Source organism: Apus apus, chromosome 4, assembly GCF_020740795.1.
Source record: "Apus apus isolate bApuApu2 chromosome 4, bApuApu2.pri.cur, whole genome shotgun sequence".
Classification (NCBI taxonomy): domain Eukaryota; kingdom Metazoa; phylum Chordata; class Aves; order Apodiformes; family Apodidae; genus Apus; species Apus apus.
In genome coordinates this window covers 5,242,986-5,264,552 of record NC_067285.1, presented here as the reverse complement: position 1 = coordinate 5,264,552, position 21,567 = coordinate 5,242,986, and the positions used below count along the sequence as shown (strand labels likewise).

At 41.1% G+C, this 21,567-nt stretch overlaps 1 protein-coding gene across 7 annotated transcripts in view; it reads right to left on the bottom strand.

Annotated features, from left to right (window-relative positions):
- The window catches only part of FGFR2 (fibroblast growth factor receptor 2), an 85,319-nt gene that overhangs the window by 6,298 nt on the left and 57,454 nt on the right, over positions 1-21,567 (bottom strand). For 5 of the 7 annotated variants that reach the window (XM_051618882.1, XM_051618888.1, XM_051618883.1 and 2 more), the window contains 8 exons: positions 21,180-21,382; positions 12,570-12,721; positions 9,155-9,276; positions 8,409-8,519; positions 7,471-7,661; positions 3,889-4,011; positions 2,524-2,594; positions 492-629 (listed from right to left, as the gene is read on the bottom strand). In XM_051618882.1, coding sequence (XP_051474842.1) covers positions 492-629; positions 2,524-2,594; positions 3,889-4,011; positions 7,471-7,661; positions 8,409-8,519; positions 9,155-9,276; positions 12,570-12,721; positions 21,180-21,382 — 1,111 coding nt within the window. The remainder of the gene's footprint in view (positions 1-491; positions 630-2,523; positions 2,595-3,888; positions 4,012-7,470; positions 7,662-8,408; positions 8,520-9,154; positions 9,277-12,569; positions 12,722-21,179; positions 21,383-21,567) is intronic. The other 2 variants (XM_051618881.1, XM_051618887.1) reach the window with 1 other exon arrangement.

The window sequence follows — 21,567 nt, the reverse complement described above, 5'->3', positions numbered from 1 at the left end:
TGGATGGGGCTTGGAGTAACCTGATCTAGTGGGAGGTGTCCCTTCCCAGGCAGGGGGATTAGAACTAGATGATCTTTAAGGTCCCTTCCAACTCAAACCAGTCTGGGATTCTATGGTAACACAGAAATTCCCAGATATATTTTGTTTTGTACAAAACCAGCCTGATGTAACTCACATATGATTAGTGGTATGTGGGCCATTTAGGAATTTTTGTGTTCATGAGATTTAAAAAAAAACAAAAACAAACACAAATATGGGTCTAAAAACACTGACTTGTAGATGATCTCTTCTCTATGGGATCACACCAGAGTGTGTAAAGAAGTATCCTCTGTCAAACATTCTCTGAAGACCTTCTAGTACCTTTATCTTTACATAGCTATACACACACTATATCTCCAATTTTAGTCAAGCAATTCTGAAAATGTTTGATCCACGTGAATTCAGTACAGTCTGTGTCCTTCAATCCTGCTACAGCAAACAAGGGTCCTTACAGTTCATTGGTGCAGTTGGCAGGTTTATCCATTCGGTGCCCTTCTTTAAGCAGCTTAAAAAGTTCCTCCACTGGGATTCCTGGGTAGGGTGATCCTCCTAATGTGAAGATCTCCCACATTAGCACACCAAATGACCAACTACAAATCAAAGAGAAAACTGCATTAGTAGATCTGCCTTACTGCTGAAAACAGAGATGTGCTTGTGATTGCACTGGTTAACAGCTGGACTTGATGATCTTAAAGGTCTTTTCCAACTGAAATGATTCTATGATTCTAAATCGCTTTTAGGAGATGCTTAAACCAGTGTCTGCCCAACTCTGACTGTCCTGAGCAGGATGCCAATCTGTGAAGCAGATCAGATGCATGGGCAGCATGGAGAACAGGGACTGACCTGAGCATGATCTCAAACACACTCTTTGCCTTTGCCTGGTGTGCTCCGAGCACCTGAGTTTCCAGGGCTACTGCAAAGAACTGCATCTTCACAGCTTAATTATTTACAGAACTCACAGTTGAGCTGGATTGCAACTATGTAGCAGAGTATCTTGGAAAAAGCAGACTATTCAAAACAAAAACTTTTTGTATCATTCTGCTTTTCTATTATATATATACATAACTTTTTTTTAGATTTTTTTTTTTTGTTAGGAAATGAAGAAGGATAATGTTAAGCCAGTTTTCCTGCCTGCTTGCCACCTCCTTCAGTGCCTGTCTCATCATGCCTTGCTGGCTACCTGGGGCTCTTTGGCAGGTGGTTTTGCCAGGTGAGCAACAGCCTACAGCTTGTGCTGGTTCCTCAGCTTCTCTGCAGCTCTCCTAGCTTTGCAGCAGTGTATTTTAGTAAACTGTTTGCACAAACTTACAATAATATTATCTTTAGCTGTCTTCAAAGCCACCATGGGGCCAAGAGCCTCCAAGTTCCAGCACTGGAACCCTCTCTCTCCATGGCTGCTGAGCAGCTTTGACTGACTTTCAGCCTTGAACCAGTGAAATAGTTTACTTCACATTCACCTAAACATTCTGCCAAGTTGTTGCTTTAGAACAAAAGATTGATCCACCCTTAACCTGTGTATATAGTTTCCTTTGTAAATAATGTAAAGATTGCAGGAAAAGTCTCAGTAAATGCTATTCTTAGGGAGAGAGCAGTTTGTGAAGTGCATGCAGGTTAAAGAGGAGATACCTCTTACTTTCTCCACTCTGCCCTTTTTCTTTTTAGCCCTGCACTGACATGCATAACCTTTTACACCTGTGCTGGGAAACATCCAGCCCTTTACAGTTACCATCTTCTCCTGGAGAAATAAAAACCATAAGATCTTCATCTGCACTGTATAAAAAATACACATCTACTTCAAGCGCAACACACACGAGCACTGTAGCTGGGCCCAGGAAACTGTACTAGGAAGCAGAATAAATCCTGGGGGGTTGCATCAGCCAGTGACTCTGTGCACACATTACAAGATTTTGAAGTGTCAGAGTTCAATGATTTCCTACTACATGTGAAGTACTGCTGGGAAGCAACAGTACTTCTAAAAATCAGAGAAAACTTTTCCACTATATCCAGTCTATGTTTTATTAAACTTGATCTTAGCACAAAGCTTTATAAAAACTTTACAGGAACTTTATCATCTTTCTTCTCTCTCTCTGTTTTCTTTTCTTTTTTTTTTTTTAAACCTGAAGGAAGTGCAGACTATGTCAAAAGCCAAGCAAATTAGATAGACTCTTTGTAGCTGCACATCCGTAAATAAGTTCAAGGGGGGAAACTTCCGCACTGACAGAAGGAGGTTAGCATTTTCCACCTTTCATGTGCTTTGAAGCTGGGCAGATTAGTAACAGAGCACTGGTTAGCAGTCTACCAGAAAATCCTCACTTTCTAAGGGCAAGTCCTATTGCATCTATTAATACATGAAATGGAATGAAAACACTTAAAGGTAAAGCACATCGTGAAAATACATTTGAAATATCCCGAACTATAAAAAATACAAACCAAACAAACCCTCCTTCCCACGCCCCAAAACCCCATTTAAATAAGGCCACTTACACATCACTTTGATGTGTGTAAACTCTGTCAAACAGAGCTTCTGGAGCCATCCACTTTACTGGAAGCCGTCCCTGTAAGTTTGGAGGGGAAGGGAAGAAAAATTAAAATGGTAGCAATTTACAGGATGATTTCAACACTAATTTTTTCATGAAGATTCATAAATTCTAAGAGAGCAGTCTAATGCAAAGCAGCACTTAATTTATCTTTACAATTTTCAGGGAACAATACTAAAAGAGTAGGGAGACCTTTAAGCAAAATGCATATAAACACTGAAGACAAAATTAAAAGCATTGGGGACTCCCAAAAAGTTCCCAGACTGCTTGCTAGGAGAACAACAGGATAAGCAGACCAAAATTAAAAAGATCACTTGACAATGGTTCTTTGGAGACAAAAATACCCCAATCAATAATCCCTTGAAAAATAAGCCTGCCTGCAAAAATCAGCTGATCATCAAACCCAAGAACTTTGTTTTCCTGTTCCTGTACCTTTTGCAATGACCGTGAACTCACACAGCCACAACTGCCTGTTGCTTTGCACACACATTCTGCCCTGCTCAGAGCCCAGGATTAGCACTAGAATTGATATGAAGAAGGTTCAGTGCCCTCCAGCAATGATGGACCCACACCTGGTTGCTCTCTTTACAAAGTAGGAAGATATTATCACTAAAATGTCATTAATCACTCAGTGCTTTATTTTCATATATAATTAATAATAATTAATATTTAAAGTCTGGAGCTTATCAGGATCTTAAAAGATCCCCTGAGAAGGAGGTGTGTAAGCTGTTGAAACCAAGTATCAATAACTACATGTGAAACATTTTATCTTCTTGATTTGGCACCGGTTAAACAGCAACATGTTGACAGATTGGGGAGTAAAAATCCATTTTCTTAATCTCTACCCCAACTTTGATGCTCCAGCCATAACTTGTACATGACAACCCAAGTACAGGCAAAAGGGATAAAGCTGTATGTGGTGTCACCACCCATAAACAGGATTTTTATTATGATTCTTGCTGGCACTGCTTAAAAAGTGTTTTTCAAAATCCTAGTCTTGGTACAAAGTAGCCAGAATCAACAAGAATATTTCCACTTATTTCAAGTGAGTGGAATCAGGGACCCACAAACAAAAATCATCTTATATTTTAGCAGTTCTAATAAATCATACAATATACAGCCCCTGTGGTTATCAGTTTAACTGTCACTGTAAGAGGGGACAGAAATGCTTATGTCCTTAATCCCTGTTTTCTGTCTGCGATGAAAAGTGAGGCTGATGTTCAAGAAGCCCATTAAGTTTATAACCATAGTTTTGAAGTGAATCATTGAAAGAAAACACTTGTTTCCAGAGATAAGAAAACCATCCACTTACATTAGTAGTCTTTTTATAATAATCTATATTGTTGATGTCTCTGGCTAAACCAAAGTCTGCTATTTTCATGACATTATTTTCAGTAACCAAAACATTTCTTGCAGCCAAGTCTCGATGGATACACTGGAAAGAGAGGGGCAAAAAAAAGGCACAGTGAAATAAACTGCTGTAAAAGTGAAATATTTCTACACCACCACTAAGTCTCCTTTACAGATTTTAACCTAAATCCCAATGTGGGAGTCACACATGAACTACAAGCCTATAAAATAGATTGTCTTAATTACTGTAATCTATCCCCTCAGCTGGTGTGTCCAAGTTGAACTACTGCCATTAGAAGCCTCTTAGAAAATCATGGAATACTTCAGACTTGTATTTTGCTGAGGCTGAAAGCCTGGGTGGTGGTGACCCAAAATGTGCCACTCTGTTTGAGATTCACTCTCCATTACACATGTCCAGGTACAGGTATTGCAGCACTGTCATTACAAATGCTGTTAATGAGCCTTTTATTAAGTAGCTTCCCTTAAATTATATCAGCTCACCAGAGTCAACAACCTGACAGTCTGGATCCGTGCAACCATTTTTAATAGAAAAGATTTTAACATGAGATATACCCACAGTACATAATTTTAAACTAGATGTCTAGGGTGTGTATTTACTTCAACCATGAGACCATAACAACTGAATTTTACAAAAAAGAACACCCCTATACCAAAAGCATACAACCTGGGCTGGGCTGTTTACTTTTCAAACAGCTCTGATACTGAAACTGGGAGTGTTATCTCCTCAGAGATTTTTCCTTTATGTCAGCATTATCCCAAAAATTTGCAACTGATTCTTTTCACTGAAAGGACGTTGTGACTGCTTTGGATATTATTCCTGTGTTTAAGCAGCCTTATTAGGGCTGCTGGCAGCAGAAGCACGGTAAGAAACATTGCATTTGGAATCCCCCCAGGATATTCAACCTCATTTCAAGTTAAATATCTTTTTTTCTTTTTTTTTTTTTTTTTAAACTCCTCAATTTTGGATTACTCTTTATGTTGTCCTCTTTATTTCAGCATATGCATAGACATGCTGGACTGAACCACTACAGAAAAAGCTGTACAACAGCCAGTTTCTTACTGGCATTGTAACTTGCCCCAGCAATTTTCTGAGATCTCTTATCCTGCATGGCTAAAATGAGCCTACGAAGCTTCAGCTCCTCACTGGGTTTGTCATGGGGAACTGCCAGGAAAAACCTGCTCCAGCAATGCCTTTGTGTGCCCAGGACCAGACAGCAGTACATGCTTTCAGCATCAAATCTGTCTTCTAATTCAGCATCAGCAACTCTACGGTAGCAGAAACAACATAGGCTAGCCTTCCTACTTCCCTGCCCCTTGTTTTCAAACTCTACAGGATGATCCTCTGAGACCCTAGGAACTCAATTCAGTTGCCCAAACAGAAGTACACGGTGTCATCAGAGATGCCCTGTGATATCCAAGGTATCTTGATGAGACTACCAGGGATGCCACAGGGCTTACAGCAGACCAGAGCAGCAAGCTGGGGTGCCACAGAGAGCATCTGAGACGGCACACGACACCTCTGAGTGAATACACCAAATTCAAACCCTGTTATCTTCTGTCAGTATTTCTGTTTTCTCATACCCTAAAGTTTTAAAACTGAGACTCTTCCTATCCTCAAAATGGTGTCATTATTGATCTCCATATCTGAGAGATTTTTAAATCCAACCCTCCAGCCCTAACAACTTTGTTTCTTTGCAATGATCTGGGCTAGTCCCTCTACTTGAAGCTCCTCTGTTGTTCTTGCACTGTTCTGGAATGATGGGGAAGACACATCAACAGAATTTTAAAAAGCATCCATCCAACTTAGGAACAATATCCAACCTATAATTGCTTGTAAGGCTAAACCTTCTTGTAAGACAAAAAGGAGCCCAAAAATCTTCTTTACATTTTTTTTTTTTTTTCTTTCCTTTTTGGTCTCACTGAGCCATTTATTGGACTGAAATAACATGAACATTGGCCTTCTCACAGTTCCTGCATGATGAAAGTAGCGTGAGAAGACCAGCTCTCTCATTATTCCAACTCAGTAAATGGATCCCTAAGGGTAAAAGAACTAGTGAAATACAAACAGAAACGGTGGGATATTTGAAGAACCAGAATGCAGAGTTTCACTGTGTGCTGCCTTTGTTTTCCCCCTGCCTTGTGCAATGCCTCTCACATTCTGTCAAGCTCAGAGCAGCGCCGATCAAGTGTTTTTGCAAAGGAACTGGATCAAGGATGAAATGGTTCTGCCATGTGCACTTGTGTGAGCACACACCTTCTTGCCAGTCTCCTACTTCAGAGCTTCTCAGGCAGACACTTGTTCTTAAGATCTGCCAGTCAAAGACTTATTTTTTTCCTTTCACAACAGTACTATTTTCTTGGGACATGGCTCAGTGCCAGGCAAATGTTTCATTAATCTTAAAAGAGATATCCTAAGGTGCTTTATCCAGCACAATATTTGTGCTTGCTCCAGTACATGATGTTTGTCTTGTCTTGTATGTCTTCCTGTCTACATTACTGTGCTGAGAATTACTATTTCAAAACAGAAGGATAAAAGCAAAATTACACCTCGCTTACTCCTCCCTCTAACCTCTACCAGTGCAGAAAAGCAATAAAAAAAATCATGACTCCACACAACAGGAATGGAGGTTTACACTCAGCTCTGGTCTTTGGTTAAAAACAGTTCCATACTTGGACATGGAAACAACTGGAAATCCGTACATACCCTGCTAACCACTCCACACCTTGCAGGACATGTTTATCATCACTATCTGGTGCTCTGGTTTGGCCACTGGGTCCAAACACCACCCAGGGTATTCATGACTGCTTGTCCACCAAGCCACAGGATGTTTACAGAGTTAGTTATACAGGGCTCTTTAGGTTTCATAACTATAATTTAATCAAATTACTGGTTAAAAAACCCAACACACCATTTGAAGAAATAAGTGTCTAGGGACATGACTGGATAAATAAATTTTCAACAAGCTGCACTACCAAAACCCACTAGTTTTAAGCAAAGTGCCTAATTTCAGTGACTAATTCTCTCCGTTATTTTTGCTTCCTCTGTTCACAGTTCCTGCCTTGGCACCTTCTAGGCCTCTCAACTTTGCCTGTTATCATTCTGTAAAATCCTTCTGCTAACTGAATTCATTTATTTTCCATCCCCAGATGAGCTGATCTGGTCCATTTGACTGGAAACAGAAGGCAAATGGTGCCTGCTGCTGTCTCATGGGTGGAGTAACATGACTGGTGCAATCAAATGTGCTTATGAACTCCCAGTGCAGGTATGTACGCAATATTTACCTTAAACAATCCATTCTGGGCCTCATTTTAGGAGTGTCATTAAACAGAGATTAATAACTTAAAGCGTATTAATTTTCCCAATGATTTTTCCAAAGCAGAGAGAATGCAATTTGTTTGAGAAAGGTTTTTCTCCTGGCAAATTCTTCAACACAACCGAGTGGAGAACAAAACTAAACTAAAAAAAGGCGCCGGATAAATACACACCGTGAGCTTTGTGTGGCTCTTGCTGAGTTCTACCTACTTTTTGTGACGCCAGGTACTCCATGCCTCTTGCCAACTGGTATGTGCATGACACTAAGTCCTTGAATGTCATCTGCTCTTCTGGGACCCTGTTGATATCAAATGAATACTCCATCCCGGGGGGACGGCGTGCTCGGAGGTACTCCCGCAGGTTTCCCTTGGAAGCATATTCCACTATCACGTACAGTGGACCTTTGGAGGAACAGAGTGTGTGAAAACAGAAGGTTGAGAGGCAAAATGTTTCATTGTAAGGAAGCTTTCAGCACACTCTACCAAATGAACTAAGATAATCAAGGTTTAACTGTGGGACCAGTAAGCCCGATTTGAAAGCCAAAGAGGTCTAGACTTAGCAAAGTGACTGCCCAGAGCTCCATAGCAGGATAGCAGCAGGGTTACAATTAGTGGCTGAAAGTGCCTAAACCCTGACCCAGTGCCTGTTCCTTCCAGCATATTCCATGTATGGAAAAGCAAGCATTTTTCAATCAAAAAATGCCACAAGAGCTCAAACATGGGGAAAGTGCTTCTTGTGAATTTGATGCCATTCTGCATCACTTTACATGACATAATTACCTCTTCCTAAATCACTGTGTTCTTTACAAAGTACAAGTGCTCATTTCAAACTCATGGGATACAAGTTCCACTAAAGCAGGGCTGACAATTCACAACAACAGGCATGGGTAAAAGCCCTTGTAAAATGTCCCTTTTTTTCCCTACAGCAAGGGATCTGAGAGTTTTCCTATGGTTTAGTACCCTTTCTCATATTAAAGCTGCAAGTATAATGAGAGACAGAAGTTGAAATATTGCTGCTGAACTGGGGAAGTATCTAAAAATCCCATCACGGCATGACTGCTTCATTAAAAACTCTTGAAAAATTATGATAAATGAGATTTTTCACAGGCCTGTTGGAAAGTCCTGGCTTACATTCTTTTCTCTACTCACCATCCTGGGTACAGGCCCCAAGGAGATTGATGATATTTTTATGCTTCCCAATCATCTTCATCATCTCCATCTCTGACACCAGGTCGGATAGATCTTTTTCTGTAGCATCATCTGTACAAGACACAGGTTCAGTTCATATTTTCTAATATGCCAACCTGAACTTCACAAAGGCTTACGAGCTGGTGTTAAGCATGTGTGCTTCAAAATGCAGAATAGGGGACTTGTCTTCCAGTGTACACTGTATATTATACAAATTTGTATGTTATATCCTAACAAAAAATATTCTCGACCTCTTTGATGGACTGACCACCTCTTCATTGTTATATTTTAAGAGGGAACACAGTAATATCAAGACATAAAAATGCCATCCTTAGCTATCAAACCTTCAATAACTATGCCATTCCTCCAAACTAACCTTATAATTAAATTAAAAATAAATAGGCACCAATCACTTGGAGTGAATGGGGTAGGATCTACACATGGACAGCCTCTGACATGAACTAAACTAAAAGCAGAGACACCCACATGATGCTAATATATCTCCTGGCTCCTAAATACTCACTGCTTAAGATAAACAGGCTGTCATGGATGCAGATTTACACCCCAAACTGCTGAAGGCTGAGGTCAGCTATGTGCTCTTTGACCCCCCCCACGATGACAGATATCAGATGCCACAAAAGAAACTTTTTTGTGGATGAGAACTGCCGTATCACCCATTCTGATCCCTAATCACCCCATTTTCTTACCTTTCAACATCTTGACTGCCACAGTCACTGCTTCTTTTGGCCTGTCTTTATCAATCCCCACCGCTTCGGCCATGACAACTTGCCCAAAGCAGCCTTCTCCCAGGGGTTTACCCAGCGTCAGCCTAGAGGTGTAAACAGGAGATTAACACACAGCATCTGGTGAGGGGATGCAGCCAGTGAAATTCCAGAGCTAAATATAAAAACCTTTCAGCAACTTGCTGTAGCACGAAGCGTTTATCGCACGGAACTAATGGCACTCTGGGTGTCCATCAGCTTTCATGCACATTGGAGTATGTTTTCTTAGGGATGATGCAGCAAGCATCTCATAGGGGCAGGTCAGTTGTTAAACCCAGTTTTTAAGCCCTCCCTCTCTTTTAAATAAAACTGTGTATTCGATGGCCAGTGACGAGACACAGTTTGGAGGGGCAGAGCTTTTCAAAAGCATCAGACAGTGGCCGAAATTCAGAAGCAGCCAGCAGCACCCAAGGTCTCCCTGCCATTACAACATGGCCAGTCATCATCTTTTCTCACGTGGACAGTTAAGAGATGACAGAAAAGTTTCTTTGTGTGTGTTGCACGTGGTCGCTTTCAGGCAGCTGCCGATTTGTGTGGTAAAGGGTGGTATTAGGAGCAAGGGGATGTTTTAAATATTAACTCCTGTGGCATAAAGGCACAGTGCAAGACGAAAGGAAAATAAAACGTGCTCTCAGGCAGTTAAATTTTGGCTCAAAATTCCTATTATTGCTTTCTGTCTGGGGACACAGGCCATGAACATTTGCCTAAAGATCTCTTGAGCCGAAGGGATTAAATGGGGCAGAGTCAGCAAGTCAGTAGGCCGTGCGTTTGGGCACAGCCACAGGTAATTATCACACCCCTTTCTCTTTCTTGTGGCCGATGAGGTGTCCAGACAGATGCCTTCTTGTGGCAGAGAGGAGGGAGGATGAAGGCAGGAGAAGGGGAAAGAGGCGGGTGACATGTGCAGGGTGAAGGCTCAGGAGGGAATACAGCACCGGTGGAGCTCACAGGCCTCGAGCGGCTGCCGGGAGCTGCCACAGCCACCAGCCCCTCTCTTGGAGGAGCACAAAGACACTAAGGCACCACCTTCATGGGACAAAGCCCTTGGCAGGTCTGAGCATCCCTCACAGGCTGCCTTCTCCAGGGCCTTCACACCCACAGCCAGGTCCGACAGCTTCGTGCACCCCGAGTGAGACAGGAGGGTTCGTTCACCCACGGCTGGGTCTGGCACGGAGGCTGTTTCTTGGCTCAGGGTCTTTGCTGCCACAAGGGTCATGTGTGAGAGGAAGAGAAGATGCCCCCTGCACCCAGGCTCTGCTCAGGAAGAGGGAAGCAGAAACTAGGAGAAACTGAAATTCCCTTAGAATCACAGTATCAATGTAAGAAATCTTTTTAAAAGAGCAGTCAGTAAGTGGGCTATGCAAAATGCTTCTTGCAGAGAGCATAACCTGGTTGCTAAACCTGCTCAGCTGTAACAGACTGACACAGAGATGCCAACCTCAACTGTAGAGATGAAATAAAGACACTTCAGAGCTTCTGGGCAAAATCCTGGTTCCAGCCTAAGTGCTTAAGGGCCACATTCAGGCACTACGACTTGCAGAGAACATCACGTAACTCCAGAAACAGTGCCACAGCAGATATCATGGAGGGTGCTTGGCAGGTTTGATGCTGCTAATGTTGCCCAGTGCAGGGGCCAGATTCAGATAAGCATTTTTATAATGGAGTTCCAAAGGTCTTCACATCATTCACAGATATATGTAGGGACTCATTCATAAAAGCATGGACTTCCCATGTGAAATACAGGGAGAGGTTGTTGCACTATCAACAGAAGAGTGTTACCCCAGTGCCAAATGGTTTGAAAATCCTGCATATCTGCTCAGGCACAAGACAGAAGTTAGAGGTGGTTTCTTCCCAGAGTAGCCCACAGGCTCCTTGTCAAATGTAGTCTTTGCCTTGGTGAGAGTTCCTCAAGCTGTTTTGGACTGGTTTCTAAAGCAAACGTGAGTTTAAAAAGGTGCCTAGACTGAAGGGCAGCATGTGCTATGTTGAGGTCATCCTGCATTTTCTCCAGAACTAAAACTGAATTTAGCATCTTGGCAGAGAACAAACATTTGCATTGGAAACTGGTTAATTTATGTCCTATTGCCCTGCTAAGACGAAAAGTAACAAACCCCTCATTGTGTGCCTCCTGCCCCCCAACCTAATAAACTGCCTCTAAATAGCCTCCTTTCATTGCAAATCTGCTCCACCTACGTTTGTGCTGAATGTTGGTTTTAAAATGTTTAGCGCTCTAAAATTTTCCGCATTTAGTGTATCCCCCCGGGGTATGGGCTGACAGAAGCACACATACAGGCCCCCACTGTTGACCAGAATACTGCAGGTGGCAATTACAGCATTTTGCACTAGTTTTCAGCTACATCATTAATATAATTTCCAGAACAGTTGTCAGAAAGGTTCAAAACTACAGCTTTTCTATCCAAAAGTTACAACTCTGAACTTTGAAAGAGAACTGCTCGTGATAAGAGGTGTTATTTTCCCAAAACCACCTTTAGACTCCTTAAAGTTAGCACTAAGTTTAATATATAATCATGGTCCTACCTGTGTTAATATAATATCTCTTTTACATGTCTTTTTATATTAAGAAATATGGTTACAGCTTTAATTAGATTATTCAGCAGTTCATTTTGCATGTTAGCCAACAGACTTTGAAGAAAATATTATGTAGGCACACGAATATGCATGTATCAAGATTCAGTAGGCTCTGCCTGAAACCTCATACTCTTAAGCCACAGAAGTTTTACATATATATGTAAACTATATGCAAAATGTCCCACTAAGTCAAAACCCATCATCTCCTTTAACACATGCTAATACAAAATCAACAGAAAAGCCTAACAGAAAAGATTGTCCAATACTATATTCTAGACTTTCTCTATCTTCTACATGATATTTTATTAACTATTTCATAAATATTAAACAATGAAGTTTAATATTTCAGCTAAGAAACTTTGCTTAACATACAGAGGCTATTGCTTGGGAAAATCTCAACAATGCTTGTATGTGGACATCTCTCCCTGTCTAAGTCATACATTTTGAAATAACATTTCAGATTCACTCCTTTCATAACAGAGGATTTGCACTTCAGCAGGGTATCTGAAAACCTACTAGAAATCTGAACACATAATCAGTATGACAGGCAGGGAAAATTCACCTTCTGTTTTTTAAAAAAAAAGACATTTCAGGTAGCGGAATTGGATCTTGGTCTTCAGAGGCTCAGGTAGTTGAGATTTTTAACTAAAAGAAACCCTGGGAGACATTGGGAGAGAAGTTTCCTCTCATACTGTGTCATGGCTTTCAGGCATGTGTGTGTAGGCAGCGTTAAGTGAAACAGGCTACTTACTTATCTCTTGGAAACTCCCATTTTGGGTCTTCTGGCAATTCATATTCCGAGACCCCTGCCAGCATGGGGGCATCAGCAGTAGAGGAGACACGAGTAGTTATCCTCACCAGGGGTGTGTTGGAATTCATGGAGGAGCTCGAGTCGGCTGACACCTGTTGTTGCAATACAAGATGCAAAAAGACAAAAAGGCAGAGATGTAATCTTGACCCAAGATCAGAAAAGCAGCAGTCCCTGATAACCAAGCCAGCTCAGAACAGTGGTAATAGGAAAAGGTGCCTGAATCTACAGTTTTGTTTCTATTGCAGTATCCTCACACCTTCACCCTCACTTGTAAGCACAAGACTGGCTGCCAAGGCTTTAAGTCTGTCCCATAGGTCAAAACTCATATAAGTTTTAAATACATTCACTCAGAAGACAAATTGAATAAACTTTCACCTCTTTTTGCTCATCAAATTAACACTTTTAATCAACTGAGAGCATTTCACCACCTTCAGATACCTCAGTGAGCAGCTTATGCTGTGAGCAGAGGTTACCAATAAGCTCTCTTCTTACACTCATTTCTAGTTGTCTGTGTCACCATTTCTTTCCCCACATCAGCACACAATTTACAGGTTTTTTGGTGTTACTCTTCAATCAACATTTTTAAACTTTTAATTGAAAACCAGTATTTTTTAAGAGACTCTCATAATTTTTGACAGTGCCAATGACCAAGATCACGTGCATCCTACTGTGTAAGAAATGCCAATTCTCTCACATATTTTCTAACCATCCAACACTGAAAGCATCAAAAAGCCATCACAATACTTGGGGGATACTTAAGTTTCTCAGTCAACTATATTCTTAATTAAAGATTCTGCAGACAATGTGGAGAAGAGCTCATAAAAATAATTTAATGTCCAATGCTTTGAAAAGTAATTGACTTTGGATGAGGATTTCTCATTGGCCTCAACAACAACACATTCTCCTTAGAGCAATAAGGTACTTAATGAAGCAACCAAACTTGTCTTCGTGTGAACAGTGTATCCTCCATAAGGTTCTTCCCTCACACCTGCAAGCAGCAGCCTGCTGTCTGCTGACCTGGGAGTTTCAAGTGAATATGAACACAAAACAAAAATGCTTGAATTGCCAGTCTTGCCCTCTGTTAAGTGTGAATCCTTCTTTTCTCTTCAGGCTACCACACTCTTGGCCAAGCCCATATCTGATGGCTGAGGTGGGATGGAGGTTGTGTTGCAATTGCCATTGCTGGGATTTGTCTTCACGTCAAGTGGCAGGAGGTGCTTCTTGGCCAGCACTGTTGGGACCCTGTTCCAGGTGGAAGCCTAGAGCATCAGAGTAACTACCACTCTCCACCTTCATCCTCATCACTTGGAGTCAACTTTAACACTAGGTTTGCGTATGTAAAATGTCATCAGGCTACAATTTTGTTCTACACATCTTATAACTAGATTTTAAAAAATCCCAATTATGAGGAAACAGACCCTGGTAGCACTAAAGGGCTGATCAGTGACACAGAGTGACATGAACACAGAATCCTTCTTTCTCTTATGACACCTGGTCAGTCCAACTTAGTGCTCTCCTATCTTGTTCCAATTAACAATTACAGTGTCTCAGCCCAGGGAATTACCCGAGCTCCTCAGAATGGGGCTGAAAGGCTTTTGTAACCATGTCATGCTCTTACACAACATATTTTGACAAGACAAGGCTAAGACACTCAAATTTCTCATCATGACTCTGACAACCTGTTTTGTTTGAGAGCTCTTTTTGCAGGTCAACATCCTCAAACCCATCTCATCAAATGGGGTTGTCATCTTGACAGGTTTTTCTGAGATCAGAGATTAAGACTGGAAAGAGTTTTCCTAAGGAAAAAAGTGTTAATGATCATTACCAAAAAATTAACTTTGGTAACCAGTTTTGCAGCTTACTGACAGACTTTTCTTGATGTCAGAAGCTCCAGCTTCTACATGTGAGATGTGGTATCTATGGAACAAATGAATATAACTGCACAAATAAGGCTACCATTCAAATACACAAAGTGGACTGCTGTTCCCCTTGTCCATCCAACCATGTTAATATTTACTTTCAGGAAGTATAAGTACCTGGAACATTCCTCTAGGCTAAAAAACATGGTGACCACTTGGGATACAAACAGAAAGCTACTATTGAGGTGGACTATGTAGCTCTAAATAAATCAGTAAATGAATCACGAAGAGCCCTTTAAGAGAGAGGCTGCCAAGCCCAGCCTAGAGGGGACCACACCTGCTGGAGCTGAACTGCTCACTCAGAGCTGCAGGGCATGTCAGCATGAGAACCTGGGCTGGAATTAGAGTTTTACTTATGTTTTTGCTCATGTTCATTATTTCACTATAGTTTAAAAATGATGCTTCATGAAACGAACCTGCTCAGCACTAAGAAACATGCAAATCTCCAAGAATAATGTGGCAACTCCTCTGCTCCTTACAACTTCCCTTGAATTTCTGATTTCCATTTTTAAATCTCTCACTGCAGATCTACTACTCTACAATAATTTCCTTCATGTTTCCAAAATCCACCCATCAGCCACTCTACCAAGACCTTTATTCAAGTACTTACTTATTTATCAATTTATTTATTAAAATTGCCTTTACTTTCTCACCCTCCTCTATCATTATAGCTGTTGTTTGCATGGGACAGGCATAGAAGGCATGGAAGTGCAGCTGCAAAATTGAGATTACATCCCTTATGTATCAGGGATACATACAATGGCCCCAAATGTTCTGGGATCTCTTTTTTTTTTTCATGAGTATAATATTTGTATTAGACACTGTTCAGATCTCTGCCAGAATTTCATCTCTCACTGGCTCTTACATTCACAATTCAGCAGTCTGAACATGGTTAAAACCTATAAATGTAAACTTGCAATAAACTGAAATACTCCAGTGATGCATTTAAAACACAGAAGTTAAACAGTAATAACGTATATGAAAGAAAACCAAACCAACAGATGAAAGACACTGCCAATTTCCCTTTTGACACCATTGCACATTTACTTCACACAATGACTAGATGGCTGGCCAGAGATGCTGTAGGTCAAAGTGCATTAAAGTGGACAGGAATTATGAGAAATCCAGAGGAAATACTCAGTGTCTGGGAGAAAAAAAATAGATGCACTCCCAGGGAATATTATTCTGATTAACTGGAGCAGTGCAGCTACAGGAGCTCACGGGCTATAAAAATCTGCTCCAGAAAAGCTGAAGCCAATCCAGGCAGGCCTGTGGTTAGAGGAAATGTTGTGTTTCAAAATGGACTTTCACCTTTTTTGCAACAGTTAAGAATTCTCTTTGAACTCAACCCTTCAGCATCTTCTTTCACTGCCTCAGAGCACACTATAGAACACTGAGGAACACCCTACCTACCCCAAGGTCAGTTGACATGGTCAACTTCAATCTACATGTATACATTTAAGTAACAACATACTGAAACCCATTTCTTTTCCCCATCTTGCTGCTTTCCCCCTTTCACCTGCAGCATTGCTCCTCACCATGCAGGTTCACAAACCTGTGACACTCCTGCTATGAGCCCCACATTTCAGGGTGTGGAGTTGCCTTCCAGTATGTGGATGTTCTTTTTGCTTTCCATTAGGCAAAGCTTCAATGGACAAAGGACACAGGCACAACAGAGGTCACACTCAGTTTTTGCAGCAAGCTTGTTCATGGCCAATATAAAGACACCAGGGCCACCTTGGTTCTACCAGGTGCCAAGAAGCAGCAGGTGGACATCTAGTTAAAACACATGAACTTACTGCACAATCACCTAGCTCCCCAAGATGGGCTTCTTGGAGAGAAAGGAACAAAGCAGAGCCAGGGCAGAGAAGCAAGAAAGGGCACCTCATGTATGTGAATTAGACATCTTCAAGGTCTACTCACCGTGTTGGTAACACCTGCTTTCTATGATTACACTACACTAAGCAGGTATTTTGAGTGCTTAATTATAGCAAGGCAGAAGTCAGCTTGACTTGAGCAGAACACTGAAAGAACCATTGAGGTATACTGTCAAGCTCAACAGGAAGGTGGATCTCCACCATAAATATTTGTGTGCTTCCTTTCTGCTTTTAGGTGGCCAGAACCAAGAAAAGACCAGCCTCAGGCAGATCTTAAGCTCCATATCTGCACTTCGGAAGGAGAAAAGCCCACTGTGTCCAAACCTCACGCTCCAATTCATTATGGTATCCCCATTTAAACAACTTATTTGTCCTTCAGCCAAAACACTGGATTTAATCAGCCCTGAGATAAAGCTTCACAAGCATTTCTAAGCAGCAGATCATTTAAAACAAACGAATCTCTGCTGGAATCTGTAAATGCCATGTGGCAAAATCAGCTGCAAAGCAGTGTGTAATTGTCTGTAATTGATTATGAAGGGTGTTTTCCTCCACTGATGATTTTTACCATATCCTGATCTGTCAGTTCTGGCCCTCATGCTGGGAGAGTTTAGCAGCCATGCAGTGATTTCCTATAATTGTCAGTGTTTTTGAAGGTTCTGCTATAAAAGTTAATTTGAAGTCAAATGCATATATGTATTTATAAATAATCAGTAAAGCAATTAGCTTTTCCTAGAAATGGTCTATCTGAGTGCCTGGATCTAGGAAAATAAAAGGTTAAACATACTACAAAAAACTGAGGATTCCTAATGTTAAGTACTGACATTTAAAACACATGCACCAACCCTTCATGAAAAGGACTCCTTTTAAAACACACAAAACCAAAATAACAAGTACTACTAGTCAATGGTTTCCTTTTAGAGAAAGCCAAGGATAAAGCAAGAAACTAAAATATGCATTTAGGTAAATTCCTTTCAATGTATCCTACTGACTGTTGTGCATTCATCTTAGTATTTCAGGGTCTATTCCTTAAAATGAAATACTGTTCCCTTACTTGCTCTGGATTACTTTTCCTTTTGTCAGGTTCCAGCTGCCACCATCATTCTGAATTAGCTATTTTGCTCAGTGAGTTCAAGTCTTACCTTAAACAGATCAGTCTTTGCTCATCACGAATGTCCTTGCTATCCCTTTATGAAGCATTAGAATCAACAGCCACAGTAGACAGAAATTAATGGGAATGTATTTAAAATACTAAGCATAAAAAAAATCATTCATCCCTATCTAAGACACTTATATACACCCAAGTTGTGGGAGTTCAAATTTGATAGGTTAACTGTGATAGTACTTGACTTTGGGCAAGTTGCAAGAGATGGGACCTTCTGTAACCACTAGAGCAGCACTGTCTTTTTGTCTGTTTAAATTATAATTTATTTGTTAAAAAGGGGAAAAAAAATAAAACCAGTTCTACAAATAGATGCATATCCTATTGAAGGCTGCTCTTTACCCTTTGGTTCAGTGAACCTGTTACCTGAAGCCTCTACTGCAAATCGGGTTATGATGTTCAATCCTACACATACCTCTTCTCACTCCCTTGGCAAGCTGGGACTTCTCTGCAGAGCACGGCTAATACCAACAGAGCACTGCACCTCTCTGCTTTTACAAAGAGGAGGAACTGCTTGCTGGATTTCCCTATTAGCAGGTTCCAGTTCAAACACTTAAGTACTAGGTCCTAGTGAGGCCGAGGCTTGTAGGGGGAGGGAACTGGTAATTCATCAGGAGCCTTCCTATGAATGTGAAAAGAACTGCATTTTGGCAGGAAAAAAAAAGTGCCTGCATGTGGGGAATGCTAAAATCCTATGGTAGCTCAGACTAAATAGTGGACAAGAATCCAAGCCTGCAAACCAAACCATATGTTACTCAGCAAGACTCTTCTCCCACTTAGACAAGATGGCATCAAAGTCATGCAAACCCCGCTCAGTGAACCAGGATTATTTTCACATCCAGATCCTTAGGGAGCCTGACCCAGCAGCAGAGAGCTTCAAAAACAATTATCAAGAATTCCTCAATCTATGGCCTCATTTCTCTGGAATTCCAACAAATCCTATCACCCAGCCTGGAATCCCTACCCAGCTCAGACTACCTGCCACAAGCACCTCCCCTGCTTGCTCTCACCTACCTCTCAGCATCTCAGCCACTCTCTATTCCTCCCTTGCACAGCACAAAGCAAGGACCTTTGTGATCAATAGATAGACAGAGGTTTAGTGACAAAACCTGCCAATCTTTAAACACAATTCTCTGCAACACAACTAAACTGAAACAAAGAAGTAAGCCTGGTGGTGGAAAAAAACAGAGTTGAATAATCCAGAAACACACACCTAGTAAATAAAAACACCACCTGACTTATTTTTTAATTCTTGATTTGTGACAACAATTCCAATAACCAAAACCAGCTTGAAAAGATGCAGAAACTTGACACCTGCTGCTGCCTCAGAGACCAAGATGACTGGTAACAGAAAATTTAAGTAATCTTCACTGTTATTGAGCAAGTTTTTAGGGACTGCTCATCTCACCCTGCCTTTGCAAGCTAATACAACCAGTGAAATGATCCATGAAATTATTGAAACAGAAATACAGATTTAACACTTAGAGTAGTTGTATTCTCCTCTCTGAACATCCAACAGCAGCGAGGCCCTTCCATGAGAAGCTCCTGTTAATAGGGGAACTGAGAAGTGGAATTTTTGCTTAGGAGCCGAAATATGATTCAGTTTCAAATATAGATTGTTTTTCAAAAAACCTTTCCCGCTTTTAAACGTAAAATGTCATTTTTGCTAAGAAAATCTAGAAAATCAAAATAAACCAATAAAACACAATCTGACAAGCATGTTGTAAGACAGACTTTTTCCCCTCTGCAAAAACAATAGTTTTGGAGAAGGTCCATATTGCATCATTTCATGATCACTAACTAAAGTGAGGGCAGTGGTTGGCACTGCTGTCACATACAATAAAATAACGCTGTCCCCTGAGGAGCCATTTCCAATTGACACAACTGAGCTCACAACAAACCCTAGGGTTTTTTTATGCCATCAACTTATCTCTGAGTCATTATGATGCTTTTATATTTAGGCAGAAATCTAATAAATGTCTTTTATCTAAGCAGTTGACATGCATATCTCTCTTTGGTTAAGTACACAACATTTGAAAAGGCTTTTCTTTGTCCAGAAAGCTACACAGAATTTTAGCCATAGAGATGTGTAAATTCAGCTGAGGGCTTCTCATCACTCCTTCTGATACACTTGGAGGCAAAAGTCCCCCTCCTTTCATAGTGATCCTCAAGCAAGTGAGTAAAGTCGTAAAATTACAGCACCCTCCCCATTAAAAAAAATAAATACCTGGGTCAGACAAAATAAGAATTAACATTTTTGGTCATAAAACAAACCAAGTAATTTTCGGACCAAAGTTCATGTCCCCCACCTCAAAATTTGGTAAAATACTGCACTGCAGAGGAAGATGCTAAAGCATCAGTAGAGAGATTTCTCTGTAGCATTTCTAACTAAGGTGATTCAGAAACCCTGAAAAAAGGGTTCAGGAAAAAGTAATGAAGTCTGAGCTCCCGAGACCAAGCTCCACACTAACTTAGGCCAATTGTGCACTTAACCACACTGAAGAAATATTTTTAAGAAACTATTTTAGAAACTATTTTTTATTTTTAGAAACAACCTGCAGAAATTCTGGTGCACCTATTCATGGTTCAGGTGGACTCAAACTGGACACTGAGATCCACACCCCTTGAGCAGAGCCTGGATCCAACCCCTGCAGACGGTCCCTATTTGGAACAAGGAGGCTAACCAAAGCCTCAGACACCAACAGTCCTCCACCAGGCAGGGCTGAAGCCTGGGGATAGATTTGGTGGGTTTAGAGGTCTATCCTGAAGACCTTCTGCAAGGAAAAAAAAAATAAATCAAAACATATTAAACTCCAGCTTCAAAAGAAACAAGTCTTTCAGGAGAGGATAGCGTGTGGGAATGGAAGCTGCTTTGGCAAGTGATGGCCTGTGACAAAGCCAAAGGCCTGCTACTGGTTCAACTGGTTTGCTACTCGGGGTGTTGCCCTCTCCAGAAACACCCACTGCCAAACCCAAGCAATTGTAAAATACATTTTATGCAATGCTGTTGTGTGCATTGTAAATCTGACATTTGCTTTTGTTCGTCCCTCAAAAACATCGTCTTAATCAAACTGAGATCTGATAGAGTATTTCCCTTATTTTTACTTTATTTTACTTTATTTTCTATTTTGGGGTGGTTTCTGGATGCTTGGCTATGAAATTCCCTCTCCTCAGTCTTCAAAATTCTTGCTGAAAAATACCCCTCTGTAGCTGGTACCTAAATACTGCCATAAGAGTCACCTTAGACACATTATACATACACAATTAAATAAGGATTCTGTTCCAAAGCCATTAAGTCAATAATTTTTTTTTTTTTTTTTTGCATTGACTTCAGCGAAGTTATAGGCTGCTAGTACAGAACAAACTCCACTTGGGACATTTCTCCTCTACCATCCCTGCCATTTCCTTGTCTGAAAAAACACACCTTGCTGCGTTAAGATGCATCTTCTTCCCACGCCACTCTTGAGGTGCCAGAGGAAATCCCACCCCCTCCTGCAACCTGGCCATTTCTTCCCCTTTCTGAAGCTTGCATGGGAAGGATGTGCTGGCTCAGTAGGTTGGTAAAAAAGGGTTTTTTAACTCTTTATCTACTTTCTGTTACCTGTCTGCGCAGAGGGATTCGCTTTGTCAGCTTATGGACGGCGGGCTGGCTGCTGAAATCGGGCTTCTTGGTGGTGTTCTTCATGCGACACAGGATGACTGTCAGCACCATGCAGACAATTAAGAAGACCCCTATGCAGTAAATTGCTATTTCCAGGTAGTCTGGTGATGTCGGGAATTCTTTTTCTTTTTCAGGAGCTGGATTGGAAGTTTTTAGGAGGGAACAATCATGCCACAGAGTTAGCACACGGTACCAGCCGAGTTCAGTACAGTGCTTGGAACAACATGAAAAGGTCAAAAAAATCAGCAGTGACTGTGTGACATACAGAATATTGTGAATGTTTAGGCCAGCTTGCAATCTGAGAGTAATTCACCTTTCCAGA